This window comes from Atta cephalotes, assembly GCF_000143395.1.
Source record: "Atta cephalotes unplaced genomic scaffold scaffold00006, whole genome shotgun sequence".
NCBI lineage: Eukaryota > Metazoa > Arthropoda > Insecta > Hymenoptera > Formicidae > Atta > Atta cephalotes.
Genome location: NW_012130070.1, coordinates 5774268 through 5794635, shown reverse-complemented (window position 1 = coordinate 5794635; position 20368 = coordinate 5774268). Strand labels below are relative to the sequence as shown.

Genomic DNA, 20368 nt, shown 5'->3' with positions numbered 1-20368 from the left:
TAAAAACTTTTATTATTTGAAGATAATATATTTTCTATGAATTATTTTTTGGAGAGAGGTAATCAGGCAAATACTAATTATAAAGCTTTAGAAAAATTGCAATCTTCCTAAGCCTTTATAATTAACCTAGTTACTCCCTTTTTTTTTGGTTTAAGTAATTCGTATTGTATTTATTTATAGTCTCTTAGATTTTGAGCAAATTTTTAAATACTATTCATTGCACTATAATTGAAAATGTATTGTTGTTCCTTGTCAAGAAAGTATGTTAAAAGTACTAACTTTAAATGCAATTATCTTTTGAACATGCTTGATTACCCCCCCCCCTCCCCCCTTTAAAAATTATGCGTACGTATAGAAAATATCATTATCTTCAAATAGTAAAAATTTCAAACAGCTCTTAAGAAAAGTGATGAAGATTTTGAGATACAACCTTAACTGTTTCCAAAAAATTGTATTTTCAGTGCATTAATTCTATCAGATACTGACCGATGTAGATTATTCATAATTGTAGGTCGTACAGATAATTTATCTTTGATATTTACAACACTTTGACGATGACTAGCCGAATGCATTGAATCGGAAGGAAATAACGAATCACGGTGCAGACTTAAATGGGGAAGGTGTGCGGTAAAGGGCACAAATATCGTGAAACTTTAACGAAGAGATACAGTGCGCGTTGCAGGAGTGTCGAAGCAACAGCGTGTTGCTCTAGTAGTCTAGTCAGGTACTTCACCTTTCTGTAATTGCGTGCTGTAAGTAATTACATGACTTTTGCGCATAATAACATAGCGATGCGATTATAAAAAGGAACAGTGCGGTAATACTATACTTTATACATACTTCATCGTTTATCATTTATCATAAACTTATAACAATAATAATTGACATAAAGATGATAATTGTTGTAAAACGAGAAGTTAAGTTAAGAGAAAAGTTTGATATTTATGATTCTATAACTGTATAATAAAATAATTATAATTAGAAGCACCATTTTTATAGTTATTATATTAGTATATGTTGTATTAGTATATGTGTATAATATTTATAATAATATTTATAATAATAACACAGACCTACAAAAAAAGTATCCTGTGCTGGGATGGAGACCCAGCTATTCTTATGTATTTTGAGTCGGTGAATACGAATCTGATATAAAAATAGAATCATCCAAAGCAAATTTTCAATCTAGAGTGAAAAAATGGATCAAAAATGGGAAAAAATGGATTATTTTTTCACTCTAGATTGAAAATTTGCCCTGGATGGTCCTATTTTTATGTCATATTCATATTCAGCCACTCAAAATATATAAGAATATGGATCTCCACCCCAGAATACTTTTTTTTTGTGAACCTATAATTATATTTATAGTTCTATATACGAAAAAGATAAGCATAATTACTACACATTACTTACAAATATCAAATACATTTCTCTCAATAGGCACATGAATTTTTGTAATCGTTTATAAGTTCATCGTTGAAGTTGTCAATTATGTCTCGGTGAGTATCGATATCGCTTATGAAATACTCGGTGCCAGCAGCAAAAGGAAGTAAGTGCGAAAGCGGAAAGTACTCCTAATCTCCGGTGGAAAGTGGCATTTATATTAAAATCGAAAAGAGCGTCTCGCTTCGCTTACTGAACGAGTCATCGGAACGAAGCTGTTTCAGACTAGCGTGAATTGTGTCTGTATTTGACTCTGATGAGAAGGAAAAGAGAGGATAGCACGCGCGATCATTTCACAACAACCGACCATGAGCTTGAGTAGTGAAATGTCGTGTCATCGAAGAAAAGTGCACACGCCGTGTGTGGAACTAATGATTGTAATTCTATCGCAGACTTCACCAAACTCATGTTTATGCGATTATAATCCGAATACTTTGCTGCATTTAAGCGACGCGAACAAATTAAATGTCTTTTATTTTTTGATCTCGAATCAGTGAAGATAGAATAAGAGAGAGAAAAAAATAAAGAAAGAATTGAGTTGTTTAACTATTAAAATAAATAAATATATATATTATAAAGTAAGGAATAAAAAAAGGAAATCTAAAAGATTCTAAGTAAAGAATTACAACTTTTAATTGATCAATTTTTAAATAATGAAGACATCTGCATAGATCTGAATAGAAAATTTGATCATTTTAATAAAAATATTGAATTAAGAGAGTATTTTGATCAAAATTTGAAAGAAAATTATTATTAATACATTAATAAAATATCATTAATAATTATCTCGATTTTTCTTTTCAGAAACACTTCTCATAAAAATTCTAATTTAGAAATAAATTTTCTGTAAAAGTTCATTTTTTATAGTTATAATTTTTGAAATTTTGAAAAAAAAGTTTAATTACATCTAGTTATAACTTTTTCTTTTCTGCTGTATGTAATTACAAATATGATTTGTCACGGAGTGCGTTTTTGCATCGAATAACATTCCGCGTGCGTAACCATGAAATTATTGTGGCATATTGACGCAATTATCGCAACGTTTTGCTGAACGAAAAAGCATACGCCGACAGTTGGTCGAATTACTATTAAAATTATACTAACAGTTATGCTCGTGTGTCATTTATGAAAAATTTAAACCAGATTATATATTTTAATTTTTATTTATTTTAATTTTAAACCAGATATTTATAAAAATTTTTAAAAATAATTAAATAATTAATTAAATTTTCTTTTTTTATAATATAACTGTGACAATATATGAATATTATCAATTGTACAATTTTAAACATCTTTTAAAAAATATATAATATCTTTTATTAGATAATAACATATATTAGATAATAACATTCTATTATGGTATTAATCACAGATCTATTTAATTAATATTTATGTACAAACAGAAACATTAAATTATGATTACATAAAACTATATATACAATTATAGTGTTATATATATAAATGCTTCATTAATATTATTTCTTTTATTTTTTTCTAAGCTAATGTTTTTATTATTTTAAACGATTATATTGTACGCATATTTAAGTATTTCTATAAGATTAACAACAGGATTAATATCGTATTTGACATAACAGTATTTATAGGTCACTTTTTACTGTGTTTACACAATGTTACAAAGAAACTGTGTTCATAATCCATCCGTGTCCATAATACGATTATCCGGATAAATGTTGCATCTCAACGGTCTCGACACGGTCTTTCCTTTGACAGTTTAATTATCGTTTTCAGCTTTCAGACGATGTCATGACGAGAAAGAATAAAAGCAACGATGTGGAGAGAAGCGGATGGTCATCATACAGACAACTGTGGATGCCTCCGAGGAGAACGAGCCAACCCAGCTATTTCTACGCCTCTCCTGATTATACTTTCGGCACCACAGATAGATCTAGTCTGAACTATCGTCATGATTTCCGGGACTACAGAAGGCAGCACGATTTACCATACAGACATCGTGAGTCTTTAAATGTCAACACGAATTATAATCGGCTCTTCTTTTTCGGCTAACCATGTATTTAGTTCATAATTTGACATCTAAATTTGATATAATTAAATAAGAAGCTAAATACTATAATTAAGATGATATTGCATTTATAATAATATTATCAAACTAAGCATCATGCGAAGCATATTTATTTCTTAATTAGATTTTACTCATAACATATTGTTACTTTGTATTTTATTTATTTTCAGATATTATTACTCACAATATTGGCAACTTTAATAATTAAGTAATAACTTTTTATGATTTATTTATTTCTACAAATTATTAATTTTACGACAAGTGTTTTGCTTAACCACATTTAACGTCAAAAATGATTCTAAATTGCGAGAATTGAAAATAGAAAATAAAAAGTTAATCATTAACATTTTCATTGAGGTAATAAACTTTAGAGCCTTAAAATGGTACAGCGTCGTGCATTTCGTGTAAGTTGTCTATGCAGATAATCGAATTACGCAGAATCTGCATTATTACAACGTTGTAAAATTCAAATGAGTTTTACCTAGAATGGAGCAATAAAAAGAAATGCCCCGTGTTGTCTCATAAAAAATGTAATTGTGATGCTTGCTGGTGCCGTAAAATGAACCGCCTCCTCAGAAAATGCTTGTGCAATTAGGAGGACTCATTTTTTTCTCTCTATATGTTTTTGTTTTATTTTAGTTTTATTTGTTTTTCTTTTTCTAAAAAAACACCTTCTTTATAGTTACTAAAATTTTCCTCAAAAACCATCATCTATGACCATCAAAAATTAGAATAAATGCATGCAACTCGATAAATGGTTTAACCAAGCTCATTATAACCAAGCTCATTACAAAAAAATTTATGGTTATAACTGCTTATTATCGTCGATTTACTAAACTGGAAATAAAAAGGGGAGCGGACGTTTGTTTGGTTCTCGACCCTCGATTCTCGATCGCAATGCATTATTCGAGCAAATACGCGAGTTCCCATGAACCTATCCACCAATGACCTATACCACGACATAGAGTCCGGAGTCGTAATACAGACGAGAGGGAAAATCATCTTCGGGAGAAGGGATTCGCCATTCTCTCCTTTCGTAGGATCTAAGACACACTTACGACCCGGATAGTGGAATATGGTAGTCGTGTAACATCCATGGTGCCATCTCGAGCACTCCCATCTTCCCTCACGCTATACATCTCCGATAGTACATCGTTATAGGGTGAGAACTAGCTCTGAGTTTAACGCCGTTCCCGATCTCCAGATTCCGAATTAATAAAAGAGGGTCGTCCGTCTCGCTCAAAGTAAGTAAGGAACGACTCATCATCATAAATCGCTTTCGCTCGGACATTCATGTCAGCAAATAATGCGGCGCTTTCGTACGTTATGCATCATATGTCATGTGCTGACAGATGATTAATATTTAATCGAGCACACAGTACTACCATTAGTGATGCTGGATTTCGATTCGATGCATCGAGAATCGATTTTTTTTCGTCCTCAAAAATTAATTTGGTAGTCGATTCTGAGAAGTATGTATGTACATACGAATCATTGTCGATTTAATTTTTTTTTAACTTGAATTGAGATATACTCGTCAGCAAAAAGTGTTGCAACACTTTTGTTCGATGAATTTCGGAATGCAACTCAAAAGTATATCCACACAAACTTGCATCCTATTTTACGTACATCCTTATGATAAAAATATGATAGGATAATTTTCTTGCATATGTTATGTGATATTTAAGGTTTGTATGGATATATATTTTGAAGTGGTTGATGTATAAATATGATATAAATGATTACATCCATAAGAATCAATTGTTCGGTGAACAGACAGTATTCCGAAATTCATCGAAGAAAGTGCAATCGTTATGTCCACAGGTTTGTCGCGTCGCGTATGTTTCAACATACTCGCGTATGTTTCAACTCCTATCATAATTCCTACTCACTTCAATGCGCTCGTTAAAGGTGGAGTGATAGGAGCTCTGAGTAGGTAGTATATGCGTGTGTGTGTGTGTGTGTATGTGTGTGTGTGTGTGTGTGTGTGTGTGTGCGTGTGTTGGAGCATGCGACACAAACAAACCTGAACCGTATTCCGTATTCCGATATACACTATCAGTACTGAAAATCTGTAATATACGTAACGTGTACTATAGATTTTTAGTACTTGCAGTGCATAACGGAATACAGCCCAGGTATATGTTCCCGCCATCTTGCATTTTATTCGGCCTAAAACAGAAGTTACGCAGCCATATCTGCGCGAACCAGCATTTTTTCATGGAGTGCCTTTATTAATTATATTTTCTTACAGAGCTGCCCAAGATCGGAATCTTTTGGCTTGAAATCGTAATATGTATTCACGTTTAATAATAAATTATACAACAGATATTATAGGCTCTAATGAATTAAATCAATTAATTTTATGTAATTATATATAAAACATTTTTTCCCAGGGATTCATTTCCAAAGTCATGATTTTTTATTCACAAGATAAAATCGAATGATTCTAAAGAATTGAAGAAAAAAACGCGTTTGCAAAAATAATCGATTGAGTCTAATTTCATTGAAATTGAAGGTTCTTCAAGTCTTATCGTACTTTTAATGGCATAGTATAATTAGGAAGATAGAATTATCCAAAATCGAGGTAGCGATGCTCAGTCTTAGAGACAATAGTTTGAAATCGATAAAATTTTTTGATCTGTCTTTCACTATGTTTAATAGTATTTTATTACTAATATTATAAGATACTGTTATTTATATTTTTATAATTAAATATATTATGAATAATAGTATCTTATAATATTAGTAACAAAATACTCTTAAACATAGTGAAAGACACAGATCAAAAAACTTTTAACGATTTCAAACTAGTGTCATTCTTGAGACTAAACGTTGCACGATAAAACAGCAATGAAATGAGAAGTACGAACGGTAATGTGTGAATATCGATACATTTCAATTTCAATCCAAAGATTTGTTCGCGTCGCACGCTCCAACATGCCCAACACGTTCCAATATGTTCGCGTTACCACGAACCAATATGACAACTAGATGTAGACGCGTCGCGTTAGTTCATACTCCATGAATCAATTAAGAGCACGCTCCATTTGCCTCACCTCAGAAAATGGTACGATTGGGTACATGTTACGCAAGTATGTAATGGTTGAAAACGTACTGTATGTAAAAAAGTATTTCAGATTCATTTTGTATAAAAACGCATTTAATAAATGCGTTTTTAATATAAATATAAAAATATAATATAACAATATAATATAATATTCACAAAATAAAATAATAAAATAAAATAAAATAAAATAATATTAATACAATAAAATATAATATAATATAATATAAAAATATAACTTTTATATTTATTAAAATCACATTTATTTTGTATAAAAACGCTTTTCAAATAATCGAGATAACTCTACTAAAATACTTGAAACGAAACGAGGCACATGTCCGACTCGTTCGTGTGAATCCGTTCTCACGGATTAGATTAGGTGACATGCTCCTAAATCCATTCGTGTCACTGAACATTGGAACACATGAATGCAATTGCTCCAACCGCCACCTTACCTATGATTCGAGTGTTGTCTGAATTAATTTGGAGCATATGACGCGAATAAACTTTAAAAGACTTCGATCTTGGACAGTTCTATCTTTCTAGTTACTACTAGCCACGAAAAGTAATACGATAAGACTTGAAAAGCCTTCAATTTCAATGAAATTAGACTCAATCGACGCATTTTTGCATAAAACGCATTCTTTTTTTTTCAATTCTTTAGAATCGTTCGATTTTGTCTCGTGAATCAAATAAAAAAAATCGTGGCCTCGAAAATGACTTCCTGTTTTATATATAATTATATAAAATTAATTGATTAAATTTATTAGCGCCTATGGAATTTCTATTATTTAATGAAACATTAATGGAAATTTAATGGATATTTTGATATATAAATACGGATTGACTTATGCCTGTTTCTACTGTAGATTAACTTTAATCTCGATTCAACTTATTCTTCGTCTTTTTCTAGTTTTAAAGATTAGAAGACTAAATTGAACCGAGATTACAGTTAATCATTGATGAAAATTGGCATTAATCTATAGATACACATTCTCCACAGTTTACGTTACGACGAACAAATATTCTTTTTTTTATTATTAATGTATTTGTTGAAGAGGATCCAAACCTAGGATCGAAACATATTTGTCTATTCAATTATTATATACAATAAAACTTGATTGCAAAATTACATTATATATATAAATTACATTATATATATAATTACATATACTTATATATAATTTTATGTATAATTTTATATATAATTATATTTAATTATATATGAAATATGTCTATTTATATACAGCTAAATTATACCTATAATTTTATGTAATTATGTATAAAATATTTTTCCCGGGTCGATTATCAAAAAATCAATTTTCAGAAAACGGCATCATCGAATACACTGGAATCTCTTAGGGCTATTTTGATCAGCTTCGATTAACTTTAATTGACGATTAACTTTAATCGACGATTAACCTAATCAGCAATGTAGCCAACAGCAAAACAATTGTTGTCGTTCTGTCATCCTTAATCTATAATCTGTATATATTTATTCATACGTAATATTATACGCATACTGTGATAATAAATACAAATATTTTTCTTAAAAACATGCAAAGAGTAAAGGTATTTCACGAAGAAATAGACTAAAAATGACTTTACAACTAAAAGTTTTGCTGTTGGCTACATTGCTGATTGAATTAATCGGAGTTGGTCGAATTATCGAAATGATCCTTAATAGAATACCTTGAAATAGTACCTTGAAATAGTGCAAATCATTCCCTCTATACGCGTTCGGCGTATGTGAAGTATAACAATGCAGTAACGTAGCAGCTACTTTCCAAATCGTGATGTATTCGTGCAGGCTTGCATAAAATACATTTAAGATTTAAATATATAATATTATTATATATTTAAATCTATCAATACACGTATACATATATAACATTATTCTATACATATATGTATAATACATACACAATATTATATATTTAAATCTTAAATACATTTTACAGTTTTATAAATTACATACCGAATACACACTTAGAAATGCTTCCTTAAATGAAGCTCGTGATTATAAACGAAATTAAAAGTAATAAATGATTTAACTGAAATCTAAGTTAAGTAATTACTTAAGTGTAATGGACGTGTACATTAAATTTCATAAAAATTCATGAAAAATACATAAATTAATAAATAAATAAATTTCACATACACAAATCTATTTTTCTAAATTACATTAAATTACATTAAATTTAATGTAACATCATGAAATTAAATTCAAATTGTGTAATTTAAAAGTACATTAAATTTCATGAAATTTTTAACAGTGCAGTCTTAAAGCGCGTACTGAAGCTAGATTGATATTGCAATGATCCTGGACTTTCGGGGTGAAGTGAGGATTACCTCGATATAGCGCAGAATCTCGAGCGCGTGCTATTAGGAGATTCCAGCATATTAATAATATTGCCTCGCGAACGCAAAAACCTACTTACCTCAATAAAAGAGATAATCATTACCAAGTCGTCGGATGTGTGACTCCACGAAGATCTCACTGCATTTCTAATCGTATTGGGAACATCAATACTCCTTTCGTTCATATTCATTTAATCTTATAATTCTTAGTGACTCGTAATTCATAACAGTTATAACGATGTAATAGGATTATCAAGACGTAATAAATAATTTAATGCACTTTCGTGTCATGAAAATGCAAATTTTATCACACAGGAGATCTTAAATTTTGCTTCACAGGCATGGCGATTCCATGGTTCCTGTCAATGTCGCTACTGGCTGTCCCAAAATTAGCAGCTTACACAGGTCCCAGTATTTTATCTAGGGACCTTCAAGCACCTTCGTTGCCGTTAACTTCATCCTTTTTCACTCCACAATTTTTTTCGCATGTAAGAAACAATTTTATTTGCAATTATAAATCATTGAATCAATTTACAATTTATTTAATCAATTATGAATTATTTGTATAAAAATATATATAATTATTTCTAATTTTTTTTTCAAATTTTTGATCTAAAATATTTATTTTTAAAAATATGTTAAAAAATGTACACATAATAATGTTTTATTTATAATCTAAGTCATTTACATTTTTCGAATTTTTTGATTAAAAATAGTAATGCACTTCGTGAAATTTCATCGCGTTTTGCTAGAACATCAACTACAAAGATTCTGCATTGACTTATGATGAATACGCCGGCACATCGCGAAATTGCGATAATCATCCGCCGAAGGAAAAATCAATGGATTCTCCGAACGTAGGCAATCTTTACGGGTCAACGCCGCAATCACGATACCATATTGCTACATCCAATCTGAGAAGAAGCAATCCTTCCAGGTCCATTGGAAGAACCATCGATATGTTCCGCGCGGATCCTCACTCAGTCAATCAATTAGATTTTCATGATTTTGGCGACGGTTTCGAGCCGGGACGCATTATAGACGACTACGTTGGTCCCGCTATGGAACTAGTACGTGGTGTTTTTTTTTGTTGCAAATTTAGAAAAAGCAATTCAAAAGATTTCGCAATGAACTAATTGATATCGATTTCTAAACGTAATATTGAAAGCAAATTTGCTTAAGAAATTTTAGAATTTACTTCTTAAGAAAGTCGTTCAAATAATTTATGTAATTTGACTATTTGATATAGATACGCACAGTTTTATTAATATAGAAAGAATGAATCAATTGCAGTATATCGTATTCTCCCATAGCAAAATGTCTGCAGTAAATGTCTTCTAGTAAACTGTCAGCAGGTTCGAGCAGAAAATGACGGCAGTCTGCCATCAATTGCGTCCGCATGAGGCTTGTATTGTGTTAACATCGCCTGTCGACATAATGTGAAGACACATTGTCGGCAGAAACTGAGCAGATTCTGCCGACATTATCTGACGCTTGCAGATTCTGTTATATTTTTTCTAGTAGTCAGTATTATGTACATCTAATTCTGTAACAATTCTGTTGATGCCAATTTTGTTGGCATAGTGTGTAGCAGACATAAAAAAATTGCTTTCTACATAGATTTGGCTATCTGGATTGTTACTTGTCAATAATCTTGTTGATAAGTAAAAAAATACACGTTTTTGCTGCATTTAAATAGTCAATTGTATATATATATATATATATATATGTGATATATCAGATCAATAAAAAAGTTACAGATCATTTTACAGGATTATCTTATAGAATTAAAATTTTCTTTGACAAAAAATTATTCACACGTAATTACAATTCAAGATAGCTGACATAGGTATTATGAATTTTTCAACAAACTTCGTATTTATAGTTGACAATTTTTTAATAGGTGTACGCTTGGCCCATGATTGATTTTGAATTCGACAGTATCGACGCACGAGACAACGCTATATTCGAGGGTGACTATATCGCAGAGAATAACTTGCCCCTGGGCCTGGAAGTTTGGCGCGATAAAGTATTCATTACTCTGCCAAAATGGAAAACAGGCATACCGGTGACTCTGGCTACCGTGCCCAGACATTCCAAGACGAGGAGCCCCAAATTAAAACCGTATCCTAATTGGCAATGGCATGAGTCAGGTTATCTTTATGCTAATTATCAGATCCTATTCTTTGTCTTTTTTGAACTATTATTCTTGTATAAAAATATAAGTAATTATCATGCAATAATAGTCATATTAATTTTTAGACAATTTTAAAGTTAATTTTTTTTAATGCAAGAAAACGCATAATGAATAAATACTGGAAAAAAATACCGAAAAGAGAATTTATTGTGCTTTATATTGCAAATTTAAATTTAACGTGTATGAAAATAGACTGCTCAAAACAGTTAGTTAAATAATTTAAGAAAAATGTTGTAATCTAAAACACAGTTTTAATTCACAATTTAAGTTATGATGTGGAAAGGATTCGCGTGCAAAAAAGTTCTGCGAGAACAGATTACGAATTATATAACGTTAAACTTATGCGAAGAGTCTATAAGAATATAAGAAATAGCATTTCTCACGTAATCAAGAAAGTACAGAAACTGAGTAAATGAGTTTCTCACGCGAATTGTTTTGCGATAATAAACAAACTTGCCTTCCATTTCTTAACGAAACAAAAGCGCGAACCATTAAGAGTTATTTAATTTATAATGTCATGGGAGAGCAATAAGTTAACAAATTAAAGAGAAAAGAAATTTTAAAGCAATTTTGAACAACTATATTGTTCTCCCAAAAAAAATTTTTTGCTAAAAATTTAATTTATTTAAAATTTATCTGCAAATCCATAATAACCAAATATTGCTCATTTTCTCTCTTTCCAGATAACTGCGAAAGTTTAACGTCAGTCTTTCGAATTCAAGTGGACGAATGCAATCGTCTGTGGGTCCTCGACTCTGGCAAAACAGAGTTCGCCAAAAGATCCAAACAAGTTTGCCCGCCCGCCATATTCATCTTTGATCTACGCACCGATACTCTCATCAGAAAATATACCTTGCCGGATGAACAGATTAAGGAAGACTCCTTGTACATCAACATTGTGGTGGATATCAGAAATAATGATTGCGGTTCTGCAATAGCATATTTAGCTGATGTCTGGCGATATGGTATCGTGGTATATGACTTCTTTAAGGATTCCGCCTTCAGAGTCGAGCATCACTTCTTCTATCCTGATCCCCTGGCATCAAGATACGAGTTGCACAGTATAAAATTCCAATGGACCGACGGAATATTCGGAATGGCGCTTAGTCCCGTGGACATTCATAACGACAGAACGCTGTTTTTTCATCCGATGTCTAGCTTCCGAGAGTTTGCCGTATCTACGTCGGTCTTCAGGGACAAGCGTACCGCGGATTCTAACACGGAGAAATTCATGCCCGTAGGAAAACCTAGAGCCAAGGACTATGGCCACTCTTCGGGGTCCGTTATCGATAAGAACGGTGTCATGTTCTTCAACATGGCCACCCGGGATTCCGTGTGGTGTTGGGATACCAGAAAGGAATATATACCGCAGAATCTAGGCGTGATTGGTACTAGCAATGAGTCCCTAGTATTTCCAAACGACATTAAAGTGGACCATGAATCGGATCAAAATGTGTGGCTTCTCTCGAACCGGTTACCGATGTATTTATACGGGACATTAAATAGCGCAAATATTAATTACAGAGTATTTAAGGCAAATGTTAAAGAAGCTGTCAGGGATACGGTCTGCGATCCTAATTATGTAGTTCCTGATTCAGATCCGGGCCTCGACGATACTTGTTAAAAATTCTTTTCACATCTCAAATTAAATTAATTTTCGATTGTCTTTTTAAAACTCTAATCTGACTCTACTGTTACTTTAAAATCTAAACATAGAAATCTCCAACATTGAAGCATTGAACATCATATACCTTCTTTTCTTAAATTATTCCGTTTATTTATTGTATTCCTGCATTATCTAATTGTAAATTATAATAAATTGATCCAGCGTACATATCTTTGTACGACACGCATTGTTTAGCACAAGCACGTTATTTAAATATTCCTACTACTGTAAACAGTGCAGACTTCCGAGTTACCAATGATTAGACAACTACATGTAAAATTTTTAGCATAATTATATTTTGTACATATGTAAAACGTTTGTATAAAACTTTTACTAGATATATAAAATTATTATATCTGATAGAAATAAAATATATTGCTATCGTATGAAACACATCCTTTAATTTATTATAACTGCTCATATATTATCTTACATGTATATGAAAAAAGAAATGTCAAATCGATCAACTGCAAGCATTTATTACTTTATGTCAGAAAGTGAAAATGTATATTTTTTTTTATAATGATGATAATGACATTTCATAACTGTAAATTTGTCAATTCAGACTTTTTACTGTAATATCTCTTTATTGCATAGAAGATTCATAGAAGATTATTTTATGATTGTTTAATGTGAAGCATGTATTATTTTATGACTATAGTTAATAAAACATGTATTTTAATGATGAAAATTGATAATTAATCACACTATCTTTCTCATGTGCTATATGGATTAATTTTTAAATGACTTTACATGATCACTATACACAAAATGTTATTTAAAGACTAAGGCCTGTTTTCACAATACGTGGTTACTTTAAGGTTACCAAGAGATTCATCAATAAAATTAATTCATGAATTTTTTGGTAATAACCATATCTTGTAAAAACGGATCTAAATGTCTATGTTATAAGTTAATAACACATATTTTTATTATTGAGAATATGTTGTTGAAAATATCTAATCTTTTCTCCCTTAAGAATAAGAAGAATTTAAAGGTGGTATGGAATCGTTTAAAAATTCCTCCATCAAACTACCGTCGTCAAACGAAACTGGTGTTCCTGGATCATCATTTCTATCATAAAAACTATCGTCTTGCTGAAGTTCATCATCTGAATGCATCTTAAAAATTTTTTCTGCCAAAAATTCATTTGCTTCTTCGTCTCTATTTTTGTTCTGATTTCTTGTGCCATCTGGAATCGTGGTCTCCAATTTTAAAACTTCAACACTTCGACGTTGTGGAATTCTATCATAAAGTAATGGAATTGTATAATTTGTATCTTTTAAATTCGATTCCGATTCTTTTTTTTGATCATTTAACGTAGTTGCGCTATCTGAAAGTTGGATTAATTTTCGTAATTTTTCATCACTTGATCTTACTGCATGATAATTATCTGATTTAATAAGTAACGATGAATTGGAGGGAGATAATTTCGAAAAATGTTTACAAATATGAAATGTACTTTTCTCAGTTTCATTATCCAACGTGTCAAATTGTTTATTATTATTATTATCGGATAATTGTGATGTGGTATTGTTACCAGTATTTTTGAGAAATAAATTATTTTCGCACATCTCGCTTTCAGAATGAACATCGATTGTACTTAAATATTTTTCATCTCTCGAATTATTTAATTTTTCTAACGAAGCATACGATGTAACATTTACGTTATCTAGACAATTATAGTTTAAATCTAATAGTTGTTCAATTTTGTGGATTGTATCGTCAATATCCGCATTTTTATGCGAAGAAATTCTGTCACACTCATTATTGTTTTCTTCGTTGAAATTTATATCATCCACTTTAAATTCTCGAGGTTGAGAATTATTACATTCATTCACATTACTTATGTTTTCGCATTCTTCGATCGGCAATGCAACATCGCGTATACTTCCTTCTGTTTCGATATTGAAATTTCTTAATGCATCTGTAATCAATTGAACTGGCAAATTATCGTTGGTTGCATTATCCATGTGATTATTTTCATTGAATATCAAAATATTCGTTATTTGAATACTTTCAATGCTCGAACGCATGTTTTCCTGAGTTTCAACGGTCATCGAATCTTCTATCGCTTGTATAGTTTGCGATTCGTTGGAAACCTGTTCCTCATCAATGACTATTATACATAGATTGTGATCATGCTCGCTTGTGATATTGCTATTGTCATTAACGTTGAATTGCTCTTCAAGATCGTTTCGATCGTTTCCCATCATCCGTTCGAGGTCGCAGTCGAACGGCGAGTTCCAATGGCGCATGGCCACTTCGTTGTTCATTTGACAGACAAACTCCATATCGAAGTCTTGCCGCAGGAACATCGGAAACCTTGAGAAGAACTCGTCGATTCTCGTCTGATTGTGAGTGCGAAAAACCCGCGTTATGATCTCAGGTTTAAAGAAGAAAGCACTGTGCAACGTGCTGGCAGTGTTGTCATCAACAATATCGCGTTGTTGGCTTTCGCAAAATCTCTCATTCTTTAGGAATTGACTTTGTAGATTCTTATTGATGAGTATAATACCCCGCGGATGAACGGTCCATTCGATGTTTCTCGTAATCTCCCAGAGATTCAGCGGCATACGCGCTTGTCTTGCGTAACGATCGTTTAAACCAAAATTGCTATGTACATTCTGATGTGTGGAGATCATGGTACTCTCACAACTACTTATTGAAAGATGATTAGAGACGCTCACTGGAGTCTCGACAATTTTTTCACATTCCGATAGCGTTTCATCTCTCGATGAATCTCGTTTTCTCCTAGTTTGCAGCTCTCTCTTGCTTCCCGATCGTTCAAGTTCCTTACGAACTCTCGAACTACTTCGTTCATCAATCGATTGCTGGAAACTTGACGACAAATTATATCTTCTCGTTCTCTTCATCTTTTTATCTTCCAATAAGGAATCATTATAAGTTTTTAAAACTTTCATCTCTGGTACTTTGGATTCCTTCGTCAATCGTTCGTAATTCAACGAATCTCGATCCTTTCTTACTTCCAATTCTCTCTTATCTTCTGACAAAGTAAGATCGTTATAAGCTTTTAAAGCTTTCAACTCTATCGTTTTGCGTTGCTCGATCGATAGTTTCCGATTCGCCGGCAGCAGATCTCGCCTTTTTCTCGCTTTCGTTTCTCTTTTATTTTCTAACGTAAAATTATTATTGGTTTCTAAAGCTTTCATGTTCATTTCACGTGCCTCCGAATAATTCTTTTCTCTAAATGATGCTACATTGTGAACGGAACACAAATTGACCGGTCGTCTACTTCGTTTCTGTTTGTATTTCAATTTGTGTCGTTCACTCAAAGAATCGCTCATCATCATCGACTCATCATAAGTTTCAGTCTGAACGCTCTTTCGACAATTTACAACAGACAACTTGTCAGATGCAAAGACGTTTTTTGCATATCCCGAGGAATGTGCAGTTTCGGCTAAAGATTTGCTTCCCCAGGAGTTCTTACCGTAAGATTCTTCCCATTTCTGAATTTGTTTCTTTAAACGGTATGCTTCTGAATATTTAAACGCGGATTTCTCAATCTTGCTTCTCTGTATATTGACAATAGGTCTAAAAGATCCAAATTCTTTTCTATTAAATTCAATATTTTTATCATTGATATCGATTGATCGCACGTGTTTCTCATTTTTCGAACTGTTATGCAAAGCACGATGGCACCCGCATGAGATTTTCAGGATCTTATAGTGTTCTTTTTTACTTGTATTTGAACTAGTTGGCGTTAATTGTGTGCAGACTTCATATTCTTTATCGATCCACTTCTGTCGGTTTACAGAAACGGGACAGAACTTCGCTTCTAATTCTCTTATGAGGGAGGTACATGGTTTAGCCTCTGTGTTTCTTGCATTCATACTCTGAAACGAAGGACACTGCACAATCTTTTCAACTCCTTTCTTTTTTCCTTTCCTTTTTTTCTTCGATCTCACATAAACATCCGTTGATTTCGCGTGATTGTCAGATGTGACGTTTTCATTTTTCAACGAAATATTTTTCGGATTTTCAGTCAAAATCTGTTCTTTCTCATCAACCAGAATAGTTTCTTCATTACCTTTTTCTTCTTTTTTTTTCATTGAAATATACTCCATACTATTTTCTTTTCTCAAGATACTATTCACAATTTTTGCTAAATTATCCTCCGTTAGCTGTATATTTTTTGCTGCATTGATTATTTTTTCTTCGTTCTTTTCCAAAGAAAGTTGCTTTGTTTCTTCTTTTATTACTTCAGATGTTTTCGCAATTGCGTCTTGCTCGTTCCAATAAGATCGCTCTTGTATCCTGGCACGCGCATCCATCACATCTTCCGCGGTTATATTCAGTATTCTCATTGATTTTTCAGCCACGCTCAAATCGTCGGAATTATAATCGTTCGCGCCATTCGCGCCATTCGCGCCATTTGCGCCATTCGTGCTATTCGTGCTACTAGTGTCATCAGTGACTAAGGTCGACAAGGATTTCGCGTTCATTCTGTTGAAAGATTCTTCAAAGCGCCTATCCAGATTTAATAGACTCGCATACTTGCCTCGTCTAATTATCGCTATACCAAGACACTCATCATCCAGAGAACGACCAACTCTATCGGGAATATTAGCGATATTCGCGATACTTCTCTGTACTCTTATTGTAAATCTGCGAATTTTCGCCGCCCTTCGTAGCTGCATATACCATTTGAAGGTCGTGTACCACTTGCCGGTCAAGATAACTGGAATAATTAAGGTTTTCGCAGAGAAAAAGGAATTTGTAATTTGATCACCTATTCTCTAAAACTTTTAGACTAAATCTCATTCTGAAGAGTGAAATTTCCTCTTAAGGATTAAAATTGAGTCACTCTTTTCCAAGATTGATTCAATTTTTATTCTTTAGAGAGAGATTCCACTCCAAGAAACTTAGAGAATATATTTGTACCTCTTATTACTGATCAATTCCATTTCTACTTACTAATTATTATTATTATTATTATTATTATTATTATTATTATTATTATTATTATTACCACTCAGACTTATTATTTTCTCTACAATAAACTCAACAAGGAGCGATGTCGGGAAGCTTTCCTTCGTAGCATGCCATAGCAGCAAAGTAATGACAATTACGACGATTTCCAAAATAATATCTTTAAGAGCACTGAGTACCATCCAAAGTATAAGCAAATTCTGTCGGCTTCGCGTCACTACTGTGTAAATATTAGCCACGTATGCGAGGAGCAAGATGCGATCGATGATAAATCGTGTGACGACAATCCATGATAGAACTGAAGAAATTTTTCATCCTTAGCTCTTATTTCTATGACAGGAATATTTTTAGATTATACCAGCAGATACAATAAGAATTGTATCTTTTTATGTCGAGTATACAAGACAAAGTGCTAACTCGTCTTAAGCCAGTCGATATTCTCTATATCCAATTTGTCGGATTGTGAAACTGAGACGTTCGAGATCTTCTCTAGTTGCTGATCCCATTTGAACCAGTTCCAATTTAAAGTGGTGCTGACCTTGATAAATAATGTAACACACTTAATTTGAATAGGATAAATATCAATGTGCAAAATTCAAATTCTTAAAATTGCGCTCTCTTAAAATTGAAAGTCAAGATTGATTTTAAAAAGTTATTTAAATTGCTAATAAAATAATTAAAATGAAATCATATCTATCATAATATTAGAACATAATTATAATAATATTATATATCGTAATAATATTATATCGTAATTATAATAATTATATATAGCAATTTAAATGATCAATATGTATGTAAAAGTGTACAACTATTGTGTAACTAATAAATATGCAACATACATACACACACACACACACACACACACACACACACACACACACACACACACACAACTACACACACACACACACACACACACACATTATAGTATATTGTATATAATTGAAATGTATGCTTGTTGAAATTAACCTTTACGATTTACAATTCTAAAAGTATTGTAAAAAATTTAAATCTTCAAGTTTTATTTAAATTCTATAAAATACTGCTACTAATCATGCATGTACTATTAAGATTGAGATATTTACCAGGCCTAAGACATTTACGATTAATATTTGTAGTTCAAGAGGCAAGCCAAACATCGCGTAGCCAAAACTTTAAAACCAATTTGACTTCGAATTTATCTTCTACCCTTAAAATCATTCTCGACTTAAACTTTTTAATTTTGAACTTTTTTGATTAGACAAATATTTTTATAATGTAGTCTACTTAACCCAATAGGTTAAGTAGACAGAACAACTGCGCGTTTGCCTGCCATCATGGATATGTAAAATTCCGATGTTTTATTTTCTTTTTCATAATATGTAAATCACATTAAGAACAGAGCATTAAAATTTAAATTTTGAAGATTTTCAAAGTTTTAGATTAAATGTTTAAAATTGAAAATGAAGAATTTTATTAACTATATAAAAATAAATAAAATATAAAACAATAAGAATCTTATAAAAAAGAAGAAATAAGAAAAATATATTCTTAATGCATTGTACATCAAAGGATAAGACAACGGACGCCTGAAACCCTGCAACTGGTTTAACACTTCTGCATTTCAAGAGCATCTTGAATGAGATAAATGCGCTATTAATTATAAATCATAATCTTTAATTTATTATTTTTTTCATTTTTATCAAAGACACAAAAAAATTTTTTTTTAAATTATTTTATTGTCACTTTTTTATACATTTTATATAATATTAACTTTATTTTTGAATGAAATTATCCATATGGATTATTAATTGCAATTACAATTAAAAAGATGAGCGGAAATAAAGGCACAATTCTATTTAGGCCCTTTATCCGGCAATTAGCTTTTTCATGTAATATTGATCGTATATAGAGATAATTATAACATGTAACTTCTTGAAAACATTGCATAAATTCATTTAATATTGTATTCATTTAATAATAATGTATATAATAAATATATAATAAATATATGATAAAAAAAATAGCAAGTTATTTTAAATTATATTTTTTATTAATATCAAGATTTTGTAATTAGGCCTTTATTCCACCCATTCCCTTCAATTCTAACCTTGCCATTCTTTCAACATTTCTCAAAGATGTGCTATCTAAAAGATAATATTTTTTAATTTTTTATAATACTATTTTATATTAACATTTACAAAAACAAAATTCTAAAATTGTTTAAACTTATTTGCAATATGTTTGTATATCTTTTTAAAATGCCATTATAACTAAGGCGTATATTTTTACAATATTTTGAGTTAACGCGCGTGAATTATAATTCTCAAAAATTGCGATAATTACAAAATATGATGGAGAATAAATTGGCTGTACTAAACTAAATCCAATTATTGCAATTGTTATTTTCTATTCTAGCATAAACATTGCAAAAGCGATTTTACTTTTACGTATGATACACATATCTTTTATATTAATAAAAATTATTATGTATATATTATTATGTATATATGTGATATACTTTTTAATTATGTATAATCTATAATAAAATATATATATGTACATATATATGTACATAAAAGTACACACACACACACACACACACACACACACACACACACACACACACACACACACACACACACACACACACACACA

The 20368-nt window shown here is 31.4% G+C and overlaps 2 protein-coding genes across 2 annotated transcripts; one reads left to right on the top strand and one right to left on the bottom strand.

The window, feature by feature from the left end:
• The first annotated feature begins 764 nt into the window (after positions 1-764).
• LOC105626775 (protein yellow-like) lies at positions 765-12733 on the top strand. The gene is given in 6 exon segments (XM_012208071.1): positions 765-819; positions 3203-3415; positions 9252-9400; positions 9665-9982; positions 10816-11065; positions 11793-12733. Coding segments are annotated over 6 exon segments (1926 nt in total).
• Positions 12734-13749: 1016 nt separating this feature from the next.
• On the bottom strand, positions 13750-18870 carry LOC105626857. Its single transcript, XM_012208148.1, has 5 exons — positions 18817-18870; positions 18146-18266; positions 17778-18026; positions 14429-17477; positions 13750-14020 (listed from the first exon to the last, which is right to left on the bottom strand). Exons 1-5 carry the CDS (start codon positions 18868-18870, stop codon positions 13750-13752), a joined length of 3744 nt encoding a protein of 1247 aa, XP_012063538.1.
• Positions 18871-20368: the final 1498 nt, after the last annotated feature.